The sequence below is a fragment of the Salmo trutta genome, chromosome 21, assembly GCF_901001165.1.
Source record: "Salmo trutta chromosome 21, fSalTru1.1, whole genome shotgun sequence".
Lineage (NCBI taxonomy): Eukaryota > Metazoa > Chordata > Actinopteri > Salmoniformes > Salmonidae > Salmo > Salmo trutta.
The window spans coordinates 35,594,903-35,608,893 of NC_042977.1; the positions used below are offsets into that span (position 1 = coordinate 35,594,903).

The window sequence follows — 13,991 nt, forward strand, 5'->3', positions numbered from 1 at the left end:
AGAGTGCCTCCTACTGGCCCTCCAACACCACCACTATTAGAATTTTAGCAACCAGGAAATGGCAGAGCGATTTCTGCACAGTGCACCTTTAATAATTGTACAGTCAAAATTTTACATCAGACTCAAATGTTGACACGAAGTTGTAAATAAAGATTTTTTACATAAATTCCAGGGGATTCAAAAGTCCCCTATCAGTGCGGTGGAAAGTAGCCGCACATGCCAGGTTTTTGACTGGTGGGGCACACAATCAACTTAGTGTTTTTATAAAAAAACTGGGAATATAAAGATACATAAGTGGTTGGACACAAGAACTTCAAATAGAAATTGAGAGCATTTTTTGAAACAGTTGTGTTGAACTCCCAAATCAATTGTGGCCGAACCAAGGACAACCCGTACATTGAAAGGATCTTACCAGATTGGTAATAGGATGACACCTTAATTGAAGAAGGCTGTAGGAGGCGCACAGTAAATTCTTGATACAGAGTCACTGGTACGCAGTAATCAGAGTTAGGACTATGAGATAGCTGAAGAGAATGGGAAAAAAAGGCATAAACTCACTGTACAAAACATTAAGAACACCTTCCTAATATTGTCTCAAGGCTTAAAAATCCTTCTTTAACCTTTTTCCTCCCCTTCATCTACACTGATTGAAGTGGATTTAACAAGTGACCAATAAGGGATCATAGCTTTCACCTGGATTCACCCTGGTCAGGCTGTCATGGAAAGAGCAGGTGTTCATAATGTTTTGTACACTCAGTGTATAGGCTATGGTTATGACACAAAGTTTTCGACTGATCAGTTCACATGGTCAGGAAAAACTTGTCTTACCTTAGGGCCCAGTGTTTTTCCTGGTCAAGTAACCTGTACCTTCCAATTTGCATGCCAATACATCACATTTTTACATCCATAATGCTCTATGGTGCTTTCTTAGTTGTTGTAGTTCTAACGCAGGTTGTTTAAAAATAAGGAATAGTTTCTTTAGTTTTTTTAATCTAATTTAGAATGCCCCTTACTCTCTACCTTTGCCAGTGTTCTCAATAGATTTCCCAATTACTTACATCGTATATGTGAATAATGAGAGATCCTTTATCAGAAAGCTCCTTGTCCAGCTGGTAGAAGTCAATCAACTTGTCCTTGCGAGACAACAACTACAAACACAGAAAAATATGGAATGTTCTGTAGCGCAGAGTTCCATGATCAATTAGTGAAGGAGTATATCATTTTATTGTGTATAGTGTAGATACTAAACATGAAAAGGATACTTTCTACATACTGCTACTTTGTTTTGCTACTTTGTTTTGATGACTGTACCTCATTAAGACTTGTATAGTCAGGCACAAAACCTGAAGGAAGAGATACATCCAGAATGGCCATCTTGTTGGGGGTCCCTTCAAGAGGCCTACATTTAGAGAGATAGATACATATTTAATGTTAATTCAGATCTTCCACACCACCAACACTACTGTAAATACATTTACATATAGTACTTTGATACCCATCAGTCACTTCCAAAACTTCTACCACAATACATACTGTAAGCATATGCACAAGGGAACAACAAGGAAAATTCTGAGATCCTCAAATATCTGTGTTCTCAATCTATGAGAGGTTTCCTATATGTTGTATGTAGCTGCAGATAAATGTGTGATTATGTAGTTTTCCTCTCTACTGTCTGCTCTCTACTGTCTGCTAACATAACAGGATCATATCATTCACATGTACATGCACTTACAGTATAGTCTAACTCCCCTTAGTTCTCACCTAACACATATGGTCAGTTTATAGACACCGACAACACCCTCTGGAGCCTTTGCTTCATCTGCAACAAACAGAGCAGTTACATCCAAAGTGTACTGGCAAAAAAAGGGTTGTAATTAAAATATGGTCAAATAACAGCGATAACATAAAGACACTTGGACAAAAGGGGTTGAGTAAAGCTATTCTTCAGAAAAACAGGAACATACTGATCTTTTCTATTGAATGGCTCATGTTAAATCCTTTGCAAACTGACTTCTCTTTCACAAGCATGGCGTAGTACGTTGTCAGCACCTGAAAGAGCACAATGATGACAGTATCTGAATTATTACAGTACGTCATAGATATCATTTTATCATGAGTATGGGAAGAATATTCAAACACATCGAGTATACTACATTAACTGAAATATTTATTGTGCACAAATATCCAAATACAGCTGGAAAATCCACACACACCTTTAATTTTGCTTTCCCTGACCCCTTTGCTTCGAAAGTGAAATCCGTCAGCTGTGGTATCTGCAGTAATCAAGTGCATATAAAATAAAGCCACTAGAATGCAAAAGCCACTACACCATATTTGCCTGTGTTGTTCAAATTGGTTTGCTAGTCCAATGTAACTCACCCTTTCAGATCGTGACAAAAACCTGGATCTCTGGTCTAAATTCCATTTGATAGAGCTGCTTTTGCCCGTGAGGACAGGGCTGTTGACAGACAGGCTTACACTTATGTTATTACCTGGTGGGGCAGGCTTCTGTTTTTGGAACAGAGAAAGGGCCTGGAACACCACTATGGTGCACTGGAGAGAGAAACATGAAGCAAGTAGAGGGGATAGAAGGGAGTGGGGTGGGGATGAGGGGGAGGGAGACAAGAGCGTAAACCATTGAAATGACAGACTGTGTTTACTTTCATGAGTAGTACCATTTTCTGTCTATATTGTGTTGTTACCTGTGTGTTCCCAAATTGGCCATTTGCTCGACTCTTGGCCACCAGCCAGTCACTCACAGCCTCTGATCTCTTAAGCTCACCCAGTGTCACGAGGGCTGAAAGTGCATACCCTGTTGCCTCCACCCCTTTATCATCATTTCCACCCCAATGAGTGCCCTCTGAGGAAAGATGGAAAGAGACAGGTACAGGGTGAAAGTCTGATAGATACAGAAAAAGAACTAACAGAGAGAGATTTAATGTCAAAGAAATACAAATTTGATGTTTAAGGATCCCCATTATTGGGCTCCTGAGTGGCGAAGCTGTCTAAGGCACTGCATCTCAGTGCTAGAGGCGTTACCACAGACACCCTGGTTAGAATCCAGGCTGTATCACAACCGGCCGTGATTGGGAGTCCCATAGGGCGGCGCACAATTGGCCCAGCGTCGTCCGGGTTTGGCCGGTGTAGGCCGTCATTGTAAATAAGAATTTGTTCTTAACTGACTTGCCTCGTTAAATAAAGGTAAAATAAAAAATAAATAAATAGCTGACGCCAATGGCGACAGCTAGTCTTACCAGGGTCAGACACATAACAAAAAAGACATTACAGACAAGACTAAAAGACATTACAGACAAGACTAAAAGACATTACAGACAAGACTAACAGACATTACAGACAAGACTAATAAGATTAAAAGGCATTACAGACAAGACTAATAAGACTAACAGACATTACAGACAAGACTAATAAAACTAATATTCCTAATATTGAGCTGCACCCTGTTTGACCCTCAGAATAGCTTCAATTCAACGTGGCGTGGACTACAAGTTGTCGATAGCGTTCCACAGTGATGCTGGCCCATGTTGACTCCAATGCTTCCCACAGTTGTGTCAAGTTGGCTGAATGTACTTTGGGTGGTGGACCGTTCTTGATACACAGGAAACTGTTGAGCCTGAAAAATCCAGCAGCGTTGCAGTTCTAGACACACTCAAACCAATTGCCTCAAGGCTTAGAAATCCTTCTTTAACCTTAATCTACACTGATTGAAATGGATTTAACAAGTGACATCAATAAGGGATCATAGCATTCACCTGGTCAGTCTATGTCATGGAATTATTATTATTATTTATTTTTTACCTTTATTTAACTAGGCAAGTCTTAAGAACAAATTCTTATTTACAATAATGGCCTACACATGTATTCCTAATGTTTTGTAGACTCAGTGTATTTGAGAGAACACAGTAAAATGGCTTTAAGAGATAACTGGAGGAAACAGTGGATGAAAGAAACACTAACATTAGCACTGAAAATATTACCTGTGCTTGTTCGATCTAATTCTTTTAAGAGTTTATCTTTCCATTCATATTTTTTAGTCAGTGCCAGGGCATAGGAAGATATGGCTACAGAGTAGGGACTGGATTGAGCAGGAAGTGCATTAAATAGGTAATCTGAGGCTTTCTTCATGGCTCCATCTCGGTCCTATGAGAAACCCACATACACAGGAGAAGAATGACACTGTAATGAGACTAATTATTTGTTAACAGTTTGACCTCTTAATCTTAACACTGTAACAATAACCACAATTCCATACTCATCGCAGAATAGAGGTCCACATTACTGAGCAGCACACTAGTCTTCACTGACGCTACCGTATACCCAACTATTACAGCTTAGCCCCAATTGTCCACTGCAAAAAAAACTGATCTAATTTTTTGTCAGACCATCACACAGACTTACAAATGTAGAGATCAATACAGATTTTTGCTAATTAAGTCAAAACGTAGGCTACTTAAACCATCAACAATGCATCCCCTTAAAGTTATTTATCCTAATTTACCGTGCTTGTATCCTTACAGATCCCGAGGGTCTCTTGCATGGCTATCAGAACAAAAGCAGTTGTTGCCACATCTCCTTCCTCATATATCCCACCCTGAGTGGAGATGGAAGAACAGATTTTAGTCAAGGAAATTATAGCTTTGAACATAGTACAATATTTGTGCTAAAACTTGTGCTTAATATACAAATGCCTACGGGACAAATAGTAAATTTCAAAGGGATTTAACAAACATGTTTGCTTGACATGATTTTATGTTTTATATTTCTAATAGTGGACAAAAAGTATAAATGAGATAAACAACTTTACTGTGAGCCTCCAACTATTGATTGGAGCTTCTTCTTGAAAGATTCCTGCAGAGTTCTGTTTTTTTACAAGGAACTTCAAAGGTATGCACACTCTTTCATCCTCCACTCCCCCAAACATATGCACCATTGCAAACACCTTGGCAGTGTAAGCTGTCACCCTGGGGACCAAGACACAGTATTGTCTATTCTGGAGCCTGATGAGTCATATCATACAGTAGGTTTGATGTAAGCAGTCCTGTGTGGCTCAGTTTCTAAGAGCTTAAATTTGAGAACTAAATTGTATTGTATGAACATTCTTAAAATAACTGAAAAACTTAAATCGTGTCATTTTAAAATGTGATTATCCATAGGGTTGATTTTCATAAGTTTAGGAATCAGAACGCTGATTTGTGGCTCTCTGTTTCACAAGAGAAGGCTGATGTGTTTAACAATTGTAACTAACCACCATAATGCAGGTCAAGCCATCTGAGACCTGATGAGTATATAGACATTCTACAATGATACACAACCATTCATGCAACTGCATGCACCAATGACAAATGAGGCCCAGTGAGACGAAACTGATAAATTCACTTACCATGTACTTGGTTTTTTGTCCTTTCCATATGGAGAATACGTGTCATCAGAGTTTTTGTAACCAAGGTGTCTTTGATAGCCTATGGAAAACAACAACATGAGAGAGTGGGGGCGAAATTTGGAGAAAGAGAGGAAGAGAAAAGGACATTTGATTATATGTGATATTATTAAGGCACCTTTAATTCTAACTAAATAATAAGAGAATCATAATGCGTACCAGTAAGTAATAAGCTATTCATTTATCTGAATGTTGATAATGCGATCTGTGTACTCAATTGATGTCTGATCTGAGTTCGATTGGTTATACCTAGGAATTCCTATAGGGGCGCACAGGGCTTCCCAGCTCACTCATTACAAGCGACTTGAAGCCGAAGCTACATCTCCATGTGATCTATTTCCTCCTTTCAGGGGTATAACATGTACACATGTCCACCAAAGAAAGCAGGTGATGCCTCTATGGTACAGTATATTCACCTAGATTTACATATTGAAGCGCCTCAGCTCTCTTCTCCACTCCCACCTCCTCCCAGGCATTGGCGTGGTCCAGGTAGTGTGTGGCGATGATGGGGGCAGTCATTGAAACCAGGTTCTGCTCTACACAGCCACCCGGCATCTTAATGAGTTTACTCAGTACTGCGCCACCAATGGAGTTGATTACTGTATCTGCCAGGGAGTCCCCTAATCCAAGACATTTTAAACTTGTATGTTTTTTTGTTTTAGAAAGGCAAATTCCAAATACTGTAATCAATTTGACACCGTTCATGCTAGCTACAAAATTGTAATGATCAGGTTTCCCCGATATATGCAGCCTATACTGGATTTTGCTTATTAGCCCACATGTACATTATTTTGTCATATATACACTGGACCTGGTAGAACCAGACTGATCGCTGCGTTCACAATGGCGCCGGTGGGGAGGGCTGCCATCTTATCGGCTCTCAACCAACCATGCTATTTTAAAAAAACATTTCCCTGTTGTTCTAAACATGTTTTGCACATAACGTTGCTGCTACCGTCTCTTATGACCAAAAAGAGCTTCTGGACATTCGAACTGCGATTGCTCACCTCAAACTGGACAAAGAGTTCTTCAACAAGTCAGATGGGAGGGATATACTACTACAGACACCCGACCAGGCCCAGATCCCTGTGATTCGCTGGAGAAGGAAACTGAGATTTCATGGAAAAAGATCCAGGTGCCTTGTGAGGATCAGGCGACGAGGGGCTAATCTGCCCTTGCCTTCCATCCTGCTAGCTAATGTTAAATTGCTGGGAAATAAATGGGACGAGCTGAAAGCATGTATATCCTCCCAACAGGACATTAAAAACTGTAACATCTTATGTTTCACCGAGTGGTGGCTGAACGGCGACGTTAAGAACATACAGCTGGCGGGTTATATATTCCATCGGCAGGACAGAACAGCAGCCTCTGGTAAGACAAGGCCTATGCATATATGTGAACAACAGCTGGTGCACGATATCTAAGGAAGTCTCGAGGTTTTGCTCGCCTGAGGTAGTGTGGTCTACAGCTTATCATATACCTAGAGTTTTCATCTGTATTTTTCGTAGCTGTCTACATACCACCACAGACCGATGCTGGCACTAAAACCATGCTCAATGAGCTGTATAGTGCCATAAGCAAACAGGAAAACGCTCCTAGTGGCCGGGGACTTTAATGCAGGGAAACTTAAATCAGTTTGACCTCATTTCTATCAGCATGTTAAATGTGCAACCAGAGGGAAAAAAATTCTAGACCACCGTTACTCCACACACAGCGTACAAGCAAAATGCGTACAAGCAAAAATTACAAGCAAAAATTAAAGCAGGAAGCACCAGTGACTCGGTCAATAATGACGTGGTCAGATGAACCAGATGCTAAGCTACAGGACTGTTTTGCTAGCACAGACTGGAATATGTTCCAGGATTCTTCCTATGGCATTGAGGAGTACACCACATCAGTCACTGGCTTTATTAATAGGTGCATTAAGGACGTTGTCCCCCCAGTGACTGTACGTACATACCCCAACCAGAAGCCATGGATTACAGGCAACATTCATACTGAGCTAAAGGGTAGAGCTGCCGCTTTCAAGGAGAGGGACTCTAACCCAGAAGCTTATAAGAAATCCCGCTATGCCCTCCGGCGAACCATTAAACAGGCAAAGTGTCAATACAGGAGTAAGATCGAACCGTACTACACCGGCTCCGACTCTTGTCGGATGTGGCAGGGCTTGCAAACTATTACAGACTACAAAGGGAAGCACAGCCGAGAGCTGCCCAGTGACACGAGCCTACCAGACGAGCTAAATAACTTCTATGCTCGCTTCGAGGCAAGTAACACTGAAACATGCATAAGAGCATCAGCTGTTCCGGATGACTGTGTGATCATGCTCTCCGCAGCCGATGTGAGTAAGACTTTCAAACAGGTCAACATTCACAAGGCCGCAGGGCCAGACGGATTACAAGGACGTGTACTCCGAGCATGCGCTGACCAACTGGCAAGTGTCTTCATTGACATTTTCAACCTCTCCCTGTCTGAGTCTGTAATACCAACATGTTTCAAGCAGACCACCATAGTCCCTGTGCCCAAGAACACTAAGGTAACCTGCCTTAATGACTGCCGACTCGTAGCACTCATGTCTGTAGCCATGAAATGCTTTAAAAGGCTGGTCATGGCTCACATCAACACCATTATCCCAGAAACCTTAGACCCACTCCAATTTGCATACCGCACCGACAGATCCACAGATGATGCAATCTCTATTGCACTCCACACTGCCCTTTCACACTTGGACAAAAGGAACACCTATGTGAGAATGCTATTCATTGGCTACAGCTCAGCGTTCAACACCATAGTGCCCTCAAAGCTCATCATTAAGCTAAGGACCCTGGGACTAAACACCTCCCTCTGCAACTGGATCCTGGACTTCCTGACGGGCCGCCCCCAGGTGGTAAGGGTAGGTAACAACACATCCGCCATGCTGATCCTCAACACGGGGTCCCCTCAGGGGTGCGTGCTCAGCCCCTCCTGTACTCCCTGTTCACTCATGATTGCACTGCCAGGCACGACTCCAACACCATCATTAAGTTCGCTGATGACACAACAGTGGTAGGCCTGATCACCGACAATGATGAGGCAGCCTATAGGGAGGAGGTCAGAGACCTGACCGTGTGGTGCAAGGACAACAACCTCTCCCTCAATGTGATCAAGACAAAGGAGATGATTGTGGCCTACAGGAAAAGGAGGACCGAGCACGCCCCCATTCTCATCAATGGGGCTGTAATGGAGCAGATTGAGAGCTTCAAGTTCCTTGGCATCCACATCAACAAACTAACATGGTCCAAGCACACCAAGACAGTCGTGAAGAGGGCACGACAAAACCTATTCCCCCTCAGAAGACTGAAAAGATTTGGCATGGGTCCTCAGATCCTCAAAAGGTTTTACAGTTGCACCATCGAGAGCATCCTGACGGGTTGCATCACTGCCTGGTATGGCAACTGCTTGACCTCCGACCGCAAGGCACTACAGAGGGTAGTGCGCACAGCGCAGTACATCACCGGGGCCAAGCTTCCTGCGATCCAGGACCTCCATTCCAGGCGGTGTCAGAGGAAAGCCCTAAAAATTGTCAAAGACTCTAGCCACCTTAGTCAGACTGTTCTCTCTGCTACCGCACGGCAAGCGGTACCGGAGCACCAAGTCTAGGTCCAACAGGCTCCTAAATTTTTTGTCATTTAGCAGACGCTCTTATCCAGAGCGACTTACAGTAGTGAATGCATACATTTCATACAATTTCATTCATTTTTTTTCTGTGCTGGCCCCCCGTGGGAATCGAACCCACAACCCTGACGTTGCAAACACCATGCTCTACCAACTGAGCTACAGGGAATAGCTTCTACCCCCAAGTCATAAGACTCCTGAACAGCTAATCAAATGGCTACCCCCCCCCCAACTACTCTCTGTTATTATCTATGCATAGTCAGTTTAATAACTCTACCAACATGTACATATTATCTCAATTACCTCGAGACCTGTGCCCTCGCACATTGACTATGACTCTGTACCAGTACCCCCTGTATATAGCCCTGCTATTGTTATTTACTGCTGCTCTTTAATTATTTGTTATTCTTATCTCTTACTTTTTTTGTTGTTGGTATTTTCTTAAAACTGCATTGTTGGTTAAGGGCTTGTAAGTAAGCATTTCACTGTAAGGTGTTGTAATACCTGTTGTATTCAGGCGCATGTGAACATTTTTATTTGATTGGATTTCAGCACTCCATTTCTCTTCACATATCAGTCTGGCCTACTTCTGTTTTGAGCCAACGTCTGTAATGAGGGGCATTATTCAAAACGAACTTGTCTGCAATTGGATCACCATCAACCAATCAGAGGACGGCCTAATTCAAAGCACAGTGTTTAGCCACGTGGCATTTTGTCCTAAACCCACCCATTGCTTCTGAGAGGATGGTGATTTGACCGGTCATTTGCTAACTTATTCCAAATACCCATCTAATGGAGGAAGGCCAGACTGGTACATGAAATGAAACAGAATGGTAAACTCAGCGATGAGGCTGGTTCCACCAGGCTACACACTGACAGCAAAACATCAAAAAGCATTGGATTGTTTCATTAATGTTTTCTTTTAAATATATAGTAGTCGCAACACACTTTTATTATTATTAGAATAAGCAATCTGTTAGGTTGAGGATACCTTCTATAGTGATGTAAGTACTTGACACTGTGTCTGGAAGCATGTTCTTCAGGTTAATGTAAACTTCTCCATTCTGCTTCCCTGTTTCATCTGAGAGGGAACAGCACAAAAATAACCAATTATATATGTTCACACCTACATAATATCAACCAATGTTGTTGATATCATAGATTTAGGCCTCTATGTAATCTCAGGAGGACATTCTGGCACATTCTCGACAATAGCATTAATACATTTGAAAGGAGTGGTTCAGGATTTTACAACTTGATGTTAGATGGAGACTGAACCTGAAAGTATTCTATGGGCCAGGAGAAACTGTAATCCATAGTTCGGTTTTCTTTAAACGGCCACTTCAAACTTCAGTTAAATTTAGCCACCACAAGCTAACAATCAATGGATGTGATGGAGGCATTTGAGCATGTTTTTTTTTCTCAGAACAAATCGCCTGAAATCAACTTAAATCAACTCCATATTTGGTTTGATCTTACTTACAGGTGATATGGCCATTTTAATGTAAAAACATACATTGGCCATACTTCCATTGATTGTTAGTTTGTAGTGGCTGAAGTTAGCTGAATTTTCTAGTGGCTGTTTAAAGTAAACCGCACCATGGATTACAGTTTCTCTCGCCCATAGAATACTTTCAAGGTGAGGAACCATCTAACATCAAGTTGTAAAATTCTGAACCACACCTTTAAGCCATGTTATTTTTAAGATCTAATGGAGGGTACAACAGCTGTTTTGGTCCAAACCATTCATAAAATTTGGTTGCAATATCCATTTCTGTAGTATGGTCTTCTCCACTCCCTCTGGCTATGATATGAGAAGAAACGGGGAGAGAGAGAAACATTTTAAAGAAACACTTTATGTGTCCTCAACTAAACTGTGAGCATCACGAGCAGGTGCAGGCAGCCTCACCACAACAAGAAGTTGTTTCTCTATGCCATCTCTATAATACTCGCTCCGGGCCGTTACAGTGATTTGGTGTTTCCCTGGTTTCATGGGAATGACAGTGACATACAGGACTTTCTGTGAATTTTTCTCCACATTAATTATTTCCCTGTAGGATCCTCTGTAATTCGTTGCTGTGCACAGATTCTCACTGGCCTTTAACAAAACTGTGACCTACAAATAGAGATGAGAAGTTATTTTAGTTGTGCCTAAAGAAGGGGAGAATGTCCCCTCTCATTGAAGCCACGGAAGTTCAACGCCGACCGCGGTACTGCAGGCCTTGTTTGGAGTAAATAGGATCCCCCATTATAGTGAATGGAAAAATGACAATCTGTGTAAAAATACAAATTGAAGACAATGATGGTACCATTAATGGCTTCTAATACACCAGATGTATGTCCTTGAACTGATTGTTTTTAAATCACATACAGAAGTTATAAGGATCATTCAGTTGATAATGGCATTCTGCATTACCCCAGTCGGCCTTCAACTTGAGTTACTCAATGAGAGGAGGCAGCACTGAGATGGCCTGCAACATCACTTCCTGGAGTAGGTCAAACTGCGCATGTTATGTTGCCATCTTAACCTTAACCGAATTCATTTGGCTTCAATGCGCTATTGAGTCTTCACATAGGAATGAATGGTGTCACGTGATCGATGGCTTTGTCCATTCATATATATATAGTCATCGGCCTAAAGTGACTGCCTTACTGATCAAGTGACTTCAAACAAGACATCTACCTTTTGAGACTCTTCATCATAGTTGTGTATAACTACTTTGATCTGCACTTGCTCTCTGTTTACAACAGAGTATGGTAGGCGCAGGTCCACATAGAAGTTCTTTACAACAGTCATTTCTACAGGTTCTGCAACACATACACCTGCAAACAGAAAAATATAGTTTTAACGACTGTGTTTCAGACTGATCATGTCATGATTAATAACAAGTTGTTAATTGTCAACTGAGGTTGTTTGATAATGGCCAAAGAGATACAACCTGTGATATTTTCTGCTGCTCGATGGTCATTTCAATGAATCCTTTGATTCTTGAAAAATATAACATAAGTCCCTCATGAGCTTATGCAGTACAACTGTCTTACTTCATCATAACTCAAACTCAAACCTTTTGGTGGTGCATTTAACATCTGAATAAACTATAATTAAAATAGGTCCAAATGCAACCTTAAGGGACAAGTTAGCTTTTTTTAACCAAATCTCTATTTTTTATGTAAATGGCATGTTATAGAAGTGCCCAGACACCCCACCAGCGAGTAATACTGCCGATACTTTCCGTGAGCGAGCATGCACGTGCTATCTATAAACACAATGGGTATGAGAAAGCACTCTCATGCTCGCACAAGGAAAAGTATCACAATTTCATGTGTACAACACCTACATACCTGCATCACTATACTGAGTGCATTGAAGTTTCTAAAAGGATGAAATGTTGTGTTTTTGGAGCCTTTGATCATGTTTTATCTGTGCCCCGGCACCGCAGAACAAGCCTGAGGAAGTCTATCGCTGGTGGGCTAAGTTTCTCAAAACCAAGTGAAATTGCTAAAAAAAGGTTCTGGACACTTATATAACATGCCATTTACATAAAGAAAATGTGAGATTAGGTTAAAAAAAGAAGCTAACTTGTCCTTTAAGCCAGCATTGTATGGTTTCAAAATAAAATAAGTGAAACATTGTCATAGTGCAAAATAATTGTGCAAAGTGCAACAAATACTTTTAACCTCATTATAATCTAACAGTGTGACATAATTTGAAACTTTTCTTCGACAATGTGCATTATGTTTATTAACTACGGTTTTGTAAACTGAGTAATACATAAATATTCAGCCTGGTTGCTCTGAGTAGATGTTTTTTGTGTCCCTCCAATTCCTATGATATGTTATGTTTGGTATACTTACTTAAGACAGAATCAAAAGGAGGGAGGTTGGTCGGGGAGGATACGTGGTCATATAACGCAAAATGTGAGCCTGCCTTTACGCACGAATGCTGATCACTGGACTTTGTTATACAATCAAGACACACAATGTTTTGCTTCTGAAGCATAGATGAGAATTTAACTACGACTTGCGGGCAGTGGATTCAGAACAACAATGACAAAAAATGTAGACAAACAATTTAACATTTTAGTGGAAATTATACCACCACCGAAAAGTGCATTTTGGAGACTGGAATGGCAAAGGGACATGTGCTCTGCCAGTGGTGTAAAGTACTTAAGTAAAAATACTTTTAAGTACTACTTAAGTAGTTTTTTGTGGTATTGTACTTTTTACTCCATACATTTTCCCTGACACCCAATAGCACTCGTTACATTTTGACAGGAAAATGGTCCAATTCACACACTTATCAAGAGAACATCCCTGGTCATCCCTACTGCCTCTGATCTGGCGGATTCACTAAACATAAATGCTTTGTTTATAAATCATGTCTGAGTGTTGGAGCGTGTCGCTGGCTATCTGTCAAAAATTTTAAAAAGCAATTTGTGCCATCTGGTTTGCTTAATATATGGAATTTGTAATGGTTTATACTTTTACTTTTGATACTTAAGTACATTTTAGCAGTTCCATTTACTTTTGATACTTAAGTACATTTAAAACCAAATACTTTGTATTTTACTCAAGTGGTATTTTACTGGGTACCTTTCACTTTTACTTGATTCATTTTCTATTAAGGTATCTTTGACAATTGAGTACGTTTTCCGTACATGTGCCTGCACATAATATTGACTTTGCAAAAGGCGTTGGTAGCTAGTTAACATTTAATTGAGAAGGTTTTTGGGAAAGCCTTTTCCTCTACCAGAAGACGGTTAGGCCTATTATTAGCATCGTTATATTTTTCCTGTTTCTTAGTTGTTTTAAACCTGGACATTTTAATTCATATTAAGAGGCATGTCTTCCCTTGCTTCAAAGTAGCCTATAGCCAAAATCT

At 40.8% G+C, this 13,991-nt stretch overlaps 1 protein-coding gene across 6 annotated transcripts in view; it reads right to left on the reverse strand.

Annotated features, from left to right (window-relative positions):
- Positions 1–13,991, reverse strand: part of LOC115157304 (complement C3) — a 53,964-nt gene that overhangs the window by 2,505 nt on the left and 37,468 nt on the right. For 3 of the 6 annotated variants that reach the window (XM_029705437.1, XM_029705435.1, XM_029705438.1), the window contains 17 exons: positions 11,793–11,932; positions 11,019–11,225; positions 10,853–10,913; positions 10,101–10,190; positions 5,872–6,075; positions 5,399–5,477; positions 4,823–4,979; positions 4,517–4,609; positions 3,996–4,158; positions 2,703–2,860; positions 2,380–2,553; positions 2,214–2,273; positions 1,965–2,049; positions 1,762–1,819; positions 1,312–1,399; positions 1,059–1,148; positions 413–524 (listed from right to left, as the gene is read on the reverse strand). In XM_029705437.1, coding sequence (XP_029561297.1) covers positions 413–524; positions 1,059–1,148; positions 1,312–1,399; positions 1,762–1,819; positions 1,965–2,049; positions 2,214–2,273; positions 2,380–2,553; positions 2,703–2,860; positions 3,996–4,158; positions 4,517–4,609; positions 4,823–4,979; positions 5,399–5,477; positions 5,872–6,075; positions 10,101–10,190; positions 10,853–10,913; positions 11,019–11,225; positions 11,793–11,932 — 2,019 coding nt within the window. Of the gene's footprint in view, positions 1–412; positions 525–1,058; positions 1,149–1,311; positions 1,400–1,761; positions 1,820–1,964; positions 2,050–2,213; positions 2,274–2,379; positions 2,554–2,702; positions 2,861–3,995; positions 4,159–4,516; positions 4,610–4,822; positions 4,980–5,398; positions 5,478–5,871; positions 6,076–10,100; positions 10,191–10,852; positions 10,914–11,018; positions 11,226–11,792; positions 11,933–13,991 lie in introns of those variants that run through there. The other 3 variants (XR_003868415.1, XM_029705436.1, XM_029705440.1) reach the window with 3 other exon arrangements.